This window comes from Vulpes lagopus, chromosome 8 (genome assembly GCF_018345385.1).
Source record: "Vulpes lagopus strain Blue_001 chromosome 8, ASM1834538v1, whole genome shotgun sequence".
Classification (NCBI taxonomy): domain Eukaryota; kingdom Metazoa; phylum Chordata; class Mammalia; order Carnivora; family Canidae; genus Vulpes; species Vulpes lagopus.
In genome coordinates, this window is record NC_054831.1 from 103,777,570 (window position 1) to 103,792,607 (window position 15,038).

At 36.1% G+C, this 15,038-nt stretch overlaps 2 protein-coding genes across 14 annotated transcripts in view; one reads left to right on the top strand and one right to left on the bottom strand.

Moving 5' to 3' along the window:
* Window positions 1-11,951, top strand: part of CDK7 (cyclin dependent kinase 7) — a 38,739-nt gene extending 26,788 nt beyond the window's left edge. For 2 of the 9 annotated variants that reach the window (XM_041766134.1, XM_041766135.1), the window contains 4 exons: window positions 1,196-1,345; window positions 3,657-3,804; window positions 8,812-8,913; window positions 10,011-11,951. In XM_041766134.1, the coding sequence (XP_041622068.1) occupies window positions 1,196-1,345; window positions 3,657-3,804; window positions 8,812-8,913; window positions 10,011-10,333 (723 nt within the window). In that variant the 3' untranslated portion in view covers window positions 10,334-11,951. Of the gene's footprint in view, window positions 1-1,195; window positions 1,346-3,656; window positions 3,805-4,210; window positions 4,409-5,222; window positions 5,553-8,785; window positions 9,237-9,927 lie in introns of those variants that run through there. The other 7 variants (XM_041766138.1, XM_041766141.1, XR_005989400.1 and 4 more) reach the window with 6 other exon arrangements.
* The window catches only part of CCDC125 (coiled-coil domain containing 125), a 31,579-nt gene continuing 22,545 nt past the window's right edge, over window positions 6,005-15,038 (bottom strand). For 2 of the 5 annotated variants that reach the window (XM_041766130.1, XM_041766131.1), the window contains exons 9-12: window positions 14,463-14,570; window positions 12,947-13,121; window positions 9,037-9,167; window positions 6,005-7,955 (exon numbers count right to left, since the gene is read on the bottom strand). In XM_041766130.1, the coding sequence (XP_041622064.1) occupies window positions 7,653-7,955; window positions 9,037-9,167; window positions 12,947-13,121; window positions 14,463-14,570 (717 nt within the window). In that variant the 3' untranslated portion in view covers window positions 6,005-7,652. Of the gene's footprint in view, window positions 7,956-8,996; window positions 9,168-12,946; window positions 13,122-14,462; window positions 14,571-15,038 lie in introns of those variants that run through there. The other 3 variants (XM_041766132.1, XR_005989399.1, XM_041766133.1) reach the window with 3 other exon arrangements.

Below are 15,038 nucleotides of genomic sequence, written 5' to 3' on the forward strand. Positions count from 1 at the left end.
AAAACTTACACCAATTTAAGTTGCTAAATTTTATGTATTGTAGTTCAGTAAGATAATCCCACTTGTTTATTCGTAAATAAAAATTGTAAATTTTTAGATTTACATTTAATATACATTTAGAATAATGTGTCTAATAATTTTGTCAGAATTTTGGTAGGAATTGTATTACAGAGTTGAATCTTCAAATCCTTGAAGAAACCGGTCTCATCATTTATGTAGAACTTTGATTTACTTTACATAGTTGTATAGTTGTGGAGGTTTTTTTTGTTTTGTTTTGTTTTTTTTTTTGTTTTTTAAGATTATGTTTTTAAGTAGTCTCTACACCCAGCACGGGGCACAAACTTAAAACCCTGAGATCAGGAGTTGCACACCTCACTGCCTACACCAGCCAAGTGCCCCAGTTGTGTAGCTTTTAGTATATGTGTCCTGCATGTTTTGTTAGATTTTCACATATTTCATTGTTCAGTTACTCTTTTTTTTTTTTTTTCTTAAAGAAAGAGTGGGAGAGAGAGAGAAAGAGCACATGTGTGCAGGAGAGGGGCAGGGCAGAGGGAGAGAGAGAATTCTAAGCAGGCTCCACACTGTGTGGAACTTGATGCAAGGCTCGGGCTCCCAACCCTGAGATCATGACCCGAACCAAAAACAAAAGTTGGTTGCTTAACCAACTGGGCTGCCCAGGTGCCCACCCCCCTTTTTTTCTTTTGAGTTATTCTGAATGGCATTTTTAATTTCAGTATTCACTTTTGTTGGGCAACCTGGGTGGCTCAGCGGTTTAGCACCGCCTTCAGCCCAGGGCCTGATCCTCGAGACCCAGGATTGAGTCCCACATCGGGCTCCCTGCATGGATGGAGCCTGCTTCTCCCTTTGCCTGTGTCTCTGTCTCTCTCTCTGTGTGTGTCTCCCATGAATAAATAAATAAAATCTTAAAAAAAAAAAAAAAGTATTCACTTTTGTTATAGTATATAGAACAAGTTGTTTTTTTGTATGTTTATCCTACACCCTGTAACTGTGTTCTACTTAGTACTTTTAGGAGTTTTTAAATAGATTTCTTGAAATTTTCTATATGGTTCATCATAGCCTCCATTTGACAGTTTTAGGTTTTTTTGTTTTTGTTTTTGTTTTTTTAGTTTTAGTTCTTCATTTGAGAACTATATGCCTTTTAATCTTTAAGTTTGAATTATAAATATTTTTACAGGACATGTGTAGTCTTCCAGATTTCGTGACATTTAAAAGTTTTCCTGGAATCCCGTTACAACACATCTTCATTGCAGCAGGAGACGACTTGCTAGATCTCATACAAGGCTTATTCTTATTTAACCCATGTACTCGAATTACGGCCACACAGGTATTTTAGCATGTATTTCTTATATTAGGACATAAGAGGATAATCTTAATTCTGGCATTGATAAAATAAAAATGGAATTTAGTAAGATTTTCTAATATTCTTTAAATACTGTAAAGATGTGTTTTTGTTTTAAGGAATAACAAATTTTATCTTGTCCTTAAGCTTACAAACACTATTCAGACTGGTATTTTTTTTTTCAGACTGGTATTAAATTATATCATGCACACACGATAATGGGAGAATTTACTTTTGTTAAAATATGTAATATAAATACATATTTATTTCATAATTAATTGGCTTTTCAGGTAGTTTACCTAGAGAATAAAAAATAAGAAGTATTCTGTACTTGTTGAGATAATGGTATTTCAATTAGGTTTGTGCTAATCCTAATGCCCAAAGTGTTTTGTTTTTTTTCCCCATGAAACGCAATCCCAATATGCTTGCTGATCATTTTCATAGTCAAAAAGTGATAATGGAGAAGAAAATAATGTAGTTCTTTTTTTTGCTTTTCTTTTTTAAAGATTTTATTTTTAAGTAATCTCTACACCCAGTATGGGGCTTGAACTTAAAACCCTGAGATCAGAAGCCACATGCTCTTCTAACTAACTGAGCAAGGGACCCTAAACATCGTATAGTTCTTTTTTTTTTTTTCCCATCGTATAGCTCAATACAACTATATGCTTACAAGAGATTGAAAGATAGTCTAAATAGAACAAACATTGATACTGACCCTTGTTTAAGGGACATAAAAATCAAACTCAAAAAAAAATTAGGACGATCAAGATTATCTGCTCTTCAAAAAGAAGAAATGTTACCAAACGCAAAAATAAAAGACCTATAGATTGTGGGGGGAAACCCATTTTCTTTGTTTTAAAAACAAGTACAAAACAAAAAAAGAATAATGTCACAAACACTTAAAATTAAGGCAGGGCAAAGCAGAAACGCAACACAGTACAATGATTTGGCTTCATAAAGTAAGACCCTGATTCAAATGAAATTTCACAAGCCTTCATATCTAAGAAACCATGTTAATGTACAATAAATATACCAAGGATACAATAAGTGGAGTTTTTTTCACTTAAGTTTATTACAGACTACCAAATGATTGTCTAATGAATTCACTTTTATAGACCATCTCTTTTTGGCAGTACATGATGCTGCATTAATACAGCAATTGCACTGATACTTTACCATTAGAATGACTTTTTCTCATTTCAAACAAGTACCTCATTGTTCTCTTTCCACCCATACACATATACTTCTTACTTCTATCATAAGAAATTTGAGACTATTTCAGATTACCTAGAAAGTTGTTTTCATTAATAGTAAAAACTCAAAATTTATAGAAAAATACTAGTGACAACTTGAGTTGTATTTTGATAGAATGCATTTTAAAAAATGGGTTCTGGCTCATGGATATCTGTCTTAAAGTTGGAATGAGATAATCTTCCATTCATAGATCTCTGATAGCTCAGAATAAGCTTAATTTAGTTATAGAACTATTATGATTCAGAAGCAGTATTTTAGAAATAGAACTCTTGAAGTCAGGAATCTCTTAAATAATGTGGGAGGAAATGCTTAAAAAATTTATATGGGTTTAAGTTCCTAAAAGGAGTATCCAAAAGGAATATTGTAGTTACTGAACTATACTATGATGCAGATAAAGTAGAACTTGACAAGTTTGTCATTTGAAACTATTTTTATTGGAATTTTGGACCAAAGTAAAGGAAATATCTCATTGAACACTGAGCAGGTAATATATAGAAATAACTTTGTGCAGTTCCTTCCAAGTAAAATTTTTGTTAATTTGCAGTGGATTGTTAAATTTTAAAACATCGTTTTCAACCTTTTACATTTTTTATAAAACTATTTTAAAGAATTTTTATTTACATGATTTGGCATTCGAATGCATACGGATGTGACAAACTTTTTTTTTAAACATGTTGTTTAAACAAAGTTTTTTTTTAAACATGTTGTTCTCTTTACATGTTGAACCATAGAGCCCCAAAGTGTAGAGTGCTGAATTATACAGTATCTTACTAAGGATATTTCATATAGTAAAGGCTGTTTTAATGTAGAAAAGTTAGAAAGTAGTGTGTTTTTCTTAAGGTAGTGAAATTATTAGCCGATCTTAAGCTGTTACGTATTTATTTGTATAATTGGCTCATCGAAATTCTTGAAATTTCATTTTGGAAGTGGGTATTCACATAGTGTTTTTTTAATGTTCCCAACAATTCTGGAGGTTAGATTTTCTTAAACACAGTTCACATATGTAAAACCCTACTTTCCTTGGTATCTTTCCTTTTTCAAGGCATTGAAAACTAAATATTTCAGTAATCGGCCAGGTCCAACACCTGGATGTCAGCTGCCAAGACCAAACTGTCCCCTGGAAACTTTAAAGGAGCAGTCAAATCCAGCTGTAGCAACAAAACGGAAGCGAACACAGGCCTTGGAACAAGGTAAAACTTTCATTTTCATAAAAAATGAAATAAATTCAGAAAAATCCCAAGTAGGTAATGTATAGCTAATGACCAAGGGGCAGCTAAGAAATGTAGGTTGTGAGCTATTTACTTTTCTCAGTGTGGTAGAGAATGTGTTATTTTAGCAATATTAGTTTCCATTGAAAATAATTAAATCAAGCTTTTTGAAAGGACGTGGGCACTTTTGGGTACACCTCAGAGCTGTGAGAACTTACCGTGTATACCTTATTTTCTTCATAAATTTTTACTGGTATACCGTATGCTTAATGTTTAATAAATTTTATTAGTAAATCAAAGCAAGTGAAATGAATGTAGTTGGAATGCATTGATTGGTTAGAATTGCCATAAGATTAAATGTGAACCACCTCATTTTTTTTTCACCTAGGAGGATTACCCAAGAAGCTAATTTTTTAGTTACAGAGATCACTGGACAGTATTTTACTACTGAAGGAAATAGTCAAAAAGGCCAATAATGGAAAAATAGTAAACATTAAGTAAATGTTATAGAAGGAATTTGTAAATATTCCACCCATGTAAAATATGTAAAACTGGATTATTTTTATTAAATGTATTTTAAAACAAACAATTCTGATTTTTCTGATGAGAGTGCAAAAGTAAAATTAAAAGTTCAATTCTCTGAAATGTAGAATTGAAAATGGTTGAGGAAACCTTAATAAAAATAATCATCAGTTACTTTGGTGATCTGGCCCATTTAGCATCACAGATTAAAAATAGAAGCAGCAGTAGTAATGTAGCATCTACCTACTACCCAGAGTTAACAAATGTTAATATATACTAAATAGGAAAAAAAAAAAATTAAAAATGAAATTGAGGTCCCTTTAACATGTCATGCCATTCTTTTCCTTTTCACCTTCCCGAAGGGAGAGTGACTCTCAGGAAATGAGTGTGTCCTTCCATGATACTATACTGCTATTTTATAAAAATACATTTGGTAATACACAGTATTGTTTGGGGTCTTAAAATTTTGTAGGAGTCATAGACGACTGTATATCTCACACTTTTTTACTCAGAACTTTTTAAATTCCTTCCATGTTAATACATATAAGTGTAATAAGTTTATCTAACAGCCATTTAGTGTGTATATATATATATGTTTTTTAAATTTATATAACACTACATATTCATGCTTTATTTATGGACTGTTATTTTTCTTTTGCTGCATAAAAGTTATAAATGTAGCAGCTTGAAATAACATAAATTTACTACCTCACAGATGTGTAAGTCAGATGTCTGACTTGGCCTCTCTATTTTTTTGCATAGCTCAAAATCAAGTTGTCAGCTGAACTGAGCTCTTATCTGAGTTTCTAGGGAAGGATATTCTTCCAAACTCATTCATTTCATGTAATTTTAATGCACATGCTTCCTGTCCTTCTTAGCTGTCAGCCTGGGGCCTTTCCCAGCTTCTTAAGACAGCCCACAGGCCTGGTCACATGGCGTCTTCCATCTACAAGCCAACAGCTGTGCTTAGAATCTGTTTGGTTTCCTTGTCTGCTACCAAGAGAGAAACTTAATGAACTTGCTTTCATTAAAAAGACAAAATAGACACCAAGATTTAAAACTTGTATGTATCAAAGGAGTGTGATAAGCACAGGGTGAAAACAACAGGAGAAATTATTTGCAAATCATATATCTGATAAAAGATAGCTCAACAATAAAAAAAATGATAGTAAAAAAATGGCAAAGGACTTTTTTTTTTTTTTTTGGCAAAGGACTTTAGAATAAACATTTCACCAGTCATTAGGGAAATGCAAGTCAAAACCACAGTGAGATACCACTTCATACCTGTTAGGATCACTACTATCAAAAAAAAAAAAAATCGCAGAAAATACCAAGTGTTGGTTAGGATGTGGAGAAATTGGGATCATTGTGCACTATTGGTTGGAATGTAAAAGTGTCACTGCTTTGGAAAACTGCAGCCTTTCCTTAAACTTTTATTTTTTTTTTTTATTTTTTTTTCCTTAAACTTTTAAAGAGCATCTTCATATGATCTGGCAATTTCACTTCTGAGTATATATCCCCCAAGATACAGCCATCACCAGTCTATGAAAGGATGTTTCACCCCATCATCTCTGTCATTCACATATTTTGTGATCTTTGCTAATTTGGTATCTCATTCTAATTTACATTTTTGAAATTTCTGTATGATTGAATAGTTCCTCACATTTGCTAAACCATATATAATCTAACTTGTGAACATGCTGACTTAGATTCTTTTGGAGTGTTCCAAATTTTATCAGTTTATATGAATTTGCATTGTACACGTACATATTATATACACACACATTAAAAAAGAACCTTTTATTTTTTTTCTTAAAGATTTTATTTATTCATGAAAGAGAGGCACAGACACAGGCAGAGGGAGAAGCAGGCTCCATGCAGGGAGCCTGATATGGGACTCGATCCTGGGTCTCCAGGATCACACCCTGGGCTGCAGGGAGGCGCTAAACTGCTGAGCCACCTGGGCAGCCCTATTTGATTTTTTTACACTTCCTATTGTGGAACATTGCCAAATCTTTCCCTTTTCTTACCTATTATTTCACATTAAGTTGTCATATGTATGTGTGGTCTTTATCCTATTCCATTGACCCGCTGGTTACCACATTGTTCTAAATAACGTAGCTTTATATTACTGTCAAGACAGTGCATTCTTAACATCTAGTAACAGTAGTTCCTCATCATTACTTCTTTTTTCAAAATGTACTTGCCAGGTTTTCATATTTTATTAGTATTTATTAATGCCAGTGGTGTTGCTTTAACACAACTAGAAACAGTTTATATTTTCTATTCCCTCATTTTGCCCTGTTGTTACCTCATCTACTTAAGTAATATTCAACACAGCCAAGCCGTGCATATTCTTTTACTAGAGATCCTAACTAGATAAAAGTTTCTGATAATGTAATCCATTTCCTTTGACATGACAGTGATGTTATTAATGTAGTAGCATTCCCAGAAGGTTTTTTTTTTCCAAAGATTTTATTTATTTATTCATGATAGTCACAGAGAGAGAGAGAGAGAGGTAGAGACACAGGCAGAGGGAGAAGCAGGCTCCATGCAGGGAGCCCGACGTGGGATTCGATCCTGAGTCTCCAGGATTGCGCCCTGGGCCGAAGGCAGGCGCTAAACCGCTGCGCCACCCAGGGATCCCCCCAGAAGGTATTAAAGATCTTTACTATGTAACATTTATAGAAAGCAAGAAAAAATTAAATGGCTTAAAATTTAGCATTACAACAAGAAGTTAATTCATAATGGTGCGAGTGCTAGAATTCTGTGTAGTTCTAGCTACAAAGTGCCACTGCACCAACAAAAAAAGAAGTTATAGAGGTAACTAACGGGGCTTGGAATATACTTCTGCCAAAGTCCCACCATAATAACTTTATTATTAGTTTTAAACTTCCTGTGACAATGAACAATCCTGAAAAATACAATAAAAGATACACATATTTCAAAAATTAAGTCACTCCTAGGCATTATTTGCTCTAAGAAATAAATTTATATTGTTGCTTATGACAGAGATCCCTTTAAGTTAATCTAAATAACTTTTTCTTAAAAATCATTTTTGTTGTTTTTAAGATGTTGGCAAACACTGAAAATTTCCTAAACTATAGTAATGTAATTTATAAAATACGTCAACATGATACTAGTAAGTTTCTTGTAGAAAATGAGTATCTAAGTATTAAGCTGCCTTCTAAAACTTAAAAATACCCAGAAAATACAAAATTTCTGAAGATATTGCAACATTTGTACAGTCCTTTTTTAAAGTCTCTCGATAGAAATAGCTCTTGGTTCTGATTTCAACTGGTTTATCTTCAAAATATATTTGATGGCAAAGAACAGGATCTCTTGAGAGTACTTGTGCAGTTTTGAACTCTGTGAGGGTGCTGGATTGAACAAATGCAGCCCACGGAATTTAAAATTTGAACACTTGAATATACAGGATCATGCAGTACAGGGAATTCTGAAGATTTCCCCCAGGACTTTAATGCAAAATTGTCTTTCATGGGATTTTTTTCCTTATTCACATTTGAGGTGGTGTTTTTCTCTTCCAGTGCCCGAGCAAGCATGTAACTAACTTTTCTTTGATGAGCCAGAGCTTCTTCTTTATCATTCAACTGCACATACAGAAAATAAAATTATGTCAGTTAGGGGTGTCTGGGGGGGCTAAGTCCTGTAAGTGTCTGACTCTTGGTTTCAGCTTGGGTCATAAGATTGAGCCCTGAGCCCCATGTTAAGCTCTCACTGAGGAGTCTGCTAGAGATTTTCTCTCCCTCTGCCCCTCCCCCAACTTGCACACACAGGGTCTCTAAAACAGTCTTTTAAAAAAATAAAAATATACCAGTTAATAAATCAAAATCACAGATTGTAGAGCTATAGTCAGAAGAATTTTTCTCAAAAAAATTCTATCTTCAACCTGTCGAGTCCATCAATGAAAATACATTAATTAGGTGTCTACTGATCCCAAATAACATGCTACACATTCTAAGGACTTTTTTTTAAAGGAACAGAAAGCTTTCCTTATGCTCAAACTTTTGTAGGTCATCCGAAGACGGGGACAATATATGTACATGGGGCGTGTGTGTATATGTGTATATAATATTAACATGTACTTATGTCTGTAAGAGAATGAAGTTATTTATATGTGAAATTGTTTTTGTATATTTATATGAGAATAAACAACTTGAACACTTCTATAGATAAGTATGTTCATATAGCATGAGTCTTTTTAGTCATTCACGAAATGGGGATAACAGGACTGATTTTTAGGGTTGTAGTGATGATTAAAGAATATAATGTGTAGTGATGATTAAAGAATATAATGTGTAAGTTGCCTTGTACACTTTAAAAGTTCCTAAGTAAATAGAAGGTCTTGTCGCGGATTGTATGTATAAGTGCAGATGACAGAGGTGCCTGCAGTTAATTACAGGGAGCCCCCTCTTTTCAGAGGTGAAGCTTTAAACTTGTGTGCAGGAAGAACATGGATGGGAGAAGTGGGAAGAGCATGCAGGGAATTTAAGGAGATGAAGATCAAAACTGGAGGATGGTACCTCAGCTGGGAAAAGGGCATAAAAGGCAAGTATAGAGTGCTAAAGAATTAAATTTTTAAAAAGTTGAATTGATAGGAAGCAAAAAGACTAGTTTAACCACAACTAGCTTAACCACAACCTCTAACAAAAGGAAAGCAAAGATACTAACCAACTCTGTTAGCATCCTAAAGACTTCCTCGGGGTTATTCTGGTCATCCACCTTCTTAGAACTGTTTTCTGAAGGGAGCATCCCCAACAGTTTCTGCCCTAAGGTCTTCTTACTTCCTTGTGATGATAATCCTAAAATTGAACATGCAAATCCAACTGAGACATGAAAAGATACTTACTAATGTACTTCCAGGAAGAGAGGTAAGTATGAAGCAGGGATAATTCACTCGTAAATCAGCCAGAAGGTGGTTCTCTTCGTGAGTACAGCATTACAGTGTAATGGGAGAGGAACGCAGACCTTAGAGCCAGGATGGCAAACGGAGACTGAGAGGGTGGGTGCACAGTGTGAGGACCCAGGGCAGTGCCCTGCCGGCCGCTCTGTCTCATCGAGCAGCTGCTCCCCAGAACAGCACGCAGCCCACGTTATCATTTCAGTCTTCAGAGGAGGCAGCAATCCAGTTACGTATGGGAAGTCTCCCAATGTTGAATATCATTTGTTATTTGAGAGCACAGTGCACAGCCAATAAAACATGGCCTCAGAACTATGCAAATTCTGCCTTAGAGCAGAGAGACCTGGACTTGAATCCTCATTTAACTGTACTAAATGATGTTGGATAAGGTCTCTGAGCTTTGTTTCCTTCCCTCTAGAATGAGAATAATAGCACCTATGCTTCAGGATTGCTGTGTCATTAAATAACAAGAGCACGGCGGTGGGCGTGGGGAGGAGTTGCTGGGAGAAGGGAATTTACCCATTAAACAGTCTGGGAAGATGAAAAGAAATGTTCTAGAGATGAAGGGTCATGATGGTTAGAAAACAATGTGGATGTAGTTAATGTTATTTAAAAATAGTTAAGATGGTAAATTTTATTTGTATTTTGTTACAAAAACCTAGCACAGTTGTGAAAACTAGCCCAGGTACCGACACGTTTAAAAATCCGTATCCTGAAATGTATACACTGACGATGTTCTTCATAGAAAAACTGCAGATTCAAACAAACATCAAGAATGCCTTTGGAATGCTCCACAAATGGTCTTATGGAAAACTGAGAACAGATAAGAGACCTCTCCCTTTCTCCCTAATTCTCATAAACCACAGGGACTGGCGCTCACTCGTGACCTCCTCCAGCAACTGTGGCAAAAGGAGAAAAGCCAGACAAGCTATGCTCATCAGCTTTGATGAGTGGATGAATCTGTGTCTCTGTGTGCAGTCTAGAAAAAGAAATATGCTTATAACCTCTCTCAGAACTCCTCTAGGCTGCGTATCAGTGAGAAAAGTTGATGCCGCCTTCACATATTAACCACATAGAAGAAAATGACCTGTGACAGTCCTCCTGTTCCTCTTCAGATCATTGAACCACATGAATATCAGTCTCATCACTAGGAAACTGACCAAAGAGCCGTTGACGCTTGTATGGACTTGGGAAAGGCCTTTCCCAGAGGAATCAGTTACTAGGACTTCTGCTTCCAGTTTCTTCAGGGCCGTAATGGAAAACAGATCGAGAGCTTTACATATCAAAGCATATTTTTTATGGAAAAGTTCTTAGGAGTTCTGGAATATGAAATGAATACATACTTAGGCACTGAAATGTCTATGAATCTACATGAATCCACCTCTTAGGGAAAACCCAGCTATTTTTCTACCAACCACTACCCTTGTGGTCAACTTCCATGCACAGGGGGTGAGGGTGGGGGGTCCTTCTGTGCAGGTGACAATGCAGCAGACTCCCTGAGATTAAGCATGCCTTTTCCTTCCTTTTCATTCTCCCATAATGCTTTTCCTTAACTTCTTCTGTCAAAACAAGCAGTTAAGATCAGATTTCCAAAGGGATTTGACTTCACTTTCTATCACAGAACACCAAGGCTAGCCTCAAAACGATACCTTTGAAAATTTAGCAGTCCAGCTCCTACTAGTTTAGAAGAGGTGCCCACAGGCGCCTGGGCAGCTAAGTTGGTTAAGTGTCTGCCTTCAGTTCAGGTCACGATCCTGGAGTCCTGGGATCGAGCCCCACACTGGGCTCCCTGCTCAGAGGGAGCTCTCGCTCTCAAATCAATAAATCTTTAAAAAAAAAAAAAAAAGTGCCCGAAGATGACCTACACATTTGTTATCCTTAACAGGACTAGATACTCTTCCATCGATTCCAAAAAGCTTAAGTATATGGACTGTGTGTGCTTATTTCTCTGGCCGACTCGCCCACCTTGAGCTGGACATTGAGGCCATGCATTCAGCTTTGACCAAGGCGTTAATTATTATAAGTATCAGCCATATAAAGAACTGATTTTGTATTTACCATAAATGACTGTTGGGGGTGAGATGTTATGTTAGCCAGCACAGTGATTTCTTTTGTAAGTCTCATGTCAGAAAAACTCTTACAGAAACTAATTTCAGGACGTGGACTGTCTCTTTAAGAAGGAATGTTCAGAAATAGGTTTTCCTGTGTTGCTCTGACTTCTATCTCGTGAAAAGTCTGTCCATAGCTCCTAAAGATCTCCTACTTTCACAGTTCTTGTTTACTGCTTCTAATTTATTATCCCTGTAAGCTTAGCACTTTTTACCATTTCAACAAAGAGAAGGTAAAGTTTAGTTATACTAAAATTTCAAACGCTTAACCAGTATACTGTAAGAAATACGTACTACTTGGAAAAGAGGCATCTATTATGAAAAGTTTAATTTAATATTATAAGATTCTTATTCCCCAAATTCATCTAAAAATGAGAGATACTGGAATTAAGATAATGGATTTTGACATATTAAAAAAATATTTAGAAATAGTCATCTCAGAATTTTAATACTAAAACATTTAGGGCAGCCCGGGTGGCTCAGCAGTTTAGTACCGCCTTCAGCCCAGGACGTGATTCTGGAGCCCTGGGATCAAGTCCCATGTCGGGCTCCCAGCATGGAGCCTGCTTCTCTCTCTGCCTGTGTCTCTGCCTTTCTCTCTGTGTTCATGAATAAATAAAATCTTTAAAAAAAAATTTTATTTTTTTTTTAATTTTTTAATTTTTATTTATTTATGATAGTCGCAGAGACATAGGCAGAGGGAGAAGCAGGCTCCATTCCCCGGGAGCCCGATGTGGGATTCGATCCCGGTTCTCCAGGATCACGCCCTGGGCCAAAGGCAGGCACCAAACCGCTGCGCCACCCAGGGATCCCTAAAAAAATTTTTAAACTTACAAGCTTCACTGTAATTTTCTTGACTAATAAGTCTGAAATTGAGAGTTTTAAGTTGAAGCAATAGGAGCTGCAGTGAATAATATAAAAACTGGTACTGACCATTTAGAAAAACATTTCTAAAAAGTAACAGCTGCTTTGATTATATTGAGTGATTTACTTCAACTGTAATTTTATTCTTTTATGCCATTTTTATAGATTTTGTTTACAATACTCAAAGATGACAATGAGCTTTTGATAGGTTTGTGAACCTAAACCTTAACTTCTCTTTCATTTTTATTTTATGAGCATTTTATTAGTATTTCCAACTTAAGATTTTTTCCTCAACCCCTCAGTCTCTCTTCAGAATCACACATTTCAACAAAGTTTAGTTAGATATATTTAATGTTGGGTCTATTTTCATTATTGCCTCCTGGGCAGTTTCCCTTTAGTCACCTGGCACTCTTTAGAAACTTTTCCCACGAAATACAGTCTGGTTTAAATGAGACAAATGAGTAGTAAAAAAGAGATTCTACTGTTAATTTAAGGTTTTGGTGATCCTAATACCTCATCTGCATGTGTTACATTTAGTGACCCCATTCTTCCCACAGTTGCCAAATTCTGTAATAAATCACAACTATCTTGCAATATTAAATTATATTCTCCATTGCATTAACTGTGTTTAATCAACTTTGATTATATCGAAAACAAAATTACACCCGATTATTGCCATTATAATTCATATTTAATAATTCATATTTACCATCCTCTTTAAGGTGCTTCCAATTTATCCATTTTGTTGGTTTTTTACACATTTTATCCATTTGTGTCAATCTTAGTGCCTGGTCATTTTTCCTCATTAATTGTTGCTCAAATGCAATTCTGAATGCATCTGCCATTATGTAAGCTTCGTCTTTACTCTTCTGTAAAAGTCCCAACTAGTTTAGAAAGAAAGTTTGAGAGGTTTCAGAAGCAAAACGTTAACAGTTCTTGCCTGAATGGGGAGTCAGACTAGCAAATGTAATCTCCCCACCCGACATGGGTCTGGTGCTGTCTGACCTCTTTCATCTGCTTAAACTAATTAGTACTCGCTGATTCCCCTCCGTCTACAGTAGCCACCCACTCTGAACTAGATTACCAGAACTTTCCCGTGTGGTGCCTGACCAGTCCTTGTTATCCATTTCTTGGACTTCACCACATTACCTAGCCAGGCCCCGTGCGTGTCCTGCCCCAAGAGGGCTGGCATGTCAGTTCCACCCTGGGCCATTCCAGACAACATCACTGAAAATAATTACATGTATCACCTTTAGATACCTGCCATAACTGACCCGGACTGTGATCCATGTAGTCAATGCTTTTCTTAATGAATTGCTAATGTTTAACTGTTATTTTTCCTATATCTAAAGACTAAATCCCATACTTAAATAAAGGGAAAAATATTATTAAAATTATGGTCCATATGCTGTATTTATTATTATTATTATTATTTTAATTTTTATTTATTTATGATAGTCACACAGAGAGAGAGAGGCAGAGACATAGGCAGAAGGAGAAGCAGGCTCCATGCACCAGGAGCCCGACGTGGGTTTCGATCCTGGGTCTCCAGGATCACGCCCCAGGCCAAAGGCAGGCGCTAAACCGCTGCGCCACCCAGGGATCCCTGCTGTATTTATTATTATAACTAAAGATAATGGCAAAGGTTGTTTGTTTAAATGCCAAAGGTTGTTTGTTTAAAGGCATCTGCATGGCACTGCTAAACATTAAATGTCTGCTTCCTCTATTTTCACAACAACCTAATAAGTAGTTATTAGTTTCTGTTTAACATGTGTCCATAGCTACACAGCTGGAAAATTCTAGAGCTAAGACTCAAAACCTAGGTACTAAGGTTCCTTCCACTGTACTTTGCTGCTTTTCTAATAAACTTTATGTTCATCTCCCCATTTATCAGTGTTGTGGGTCTTAGTGGCTTTAAGCATGAGTGTGATTTTTCTTCTCAAAAAGTAATTTTTACAGCCATTTATAGAGAAAAATATAAATTTAGGAAATATTAACTACAAACTTAGGCAAACAACTTCACATTGCCACCTTACTGTACCAAGTGCTATTTGTATTTTGCAACCGTGTGAATAAAATCCAGTTTATAAGTTAATTCTAGGACATAAAACTAAGTATAACATCCAAAGCTAATGCCTCCTAAAATGAAGCTAATTATTGCAGATATTTTCCTTTATTACTAGAGAAACAAAACCAAAGCTTTTAGTGTTTTGATAATACGATACCTCCTGTTTGAGTTTAAGAAGCATTTTCCGAGCAGATGCCGCCATTTGGGCACAGGCACAGGGACTCCCTCCGAGACCATGGCAGAGGCAGGATCCCAGAACAGCAAGCTGTAAATGCAAAAGTGTTACTCCTGTTACCAAGTGCCATACAGGGCCTTGGCTGCACACAAACACCAGGATGCATGCACACATGCGCATTTCCATTCAAGCATCTAATTCAAAGAAACTGGAAAGAAAAATACAGCTAGAAGAAAGTGGAGACAAGGATTTCAGGAAGCAAGTGGAAAGTAACTACAAATGAATAAAGAACATTATTACTTGCAATAAAACCTTAAAGGAATTGTGTCTTGCTGCTTTTCCTTCTCCAAAACCTTAAGTTGGCACCAGTTTTCTACAGTTCTGTGTCCCTGGCAGTATTGTGACCTAATGAAGTAATATTAACACCGGGTGTTAGTTCTTGGGACTGAGCGTGGTCCTGCTGCCCAGCACGTACTCCTACCAGCTCCCACCAGGGGTGCGTGCTCAGAGATGATGAATGACTTAGAATATATCAGGAGAATAATCATCCTTCCACTT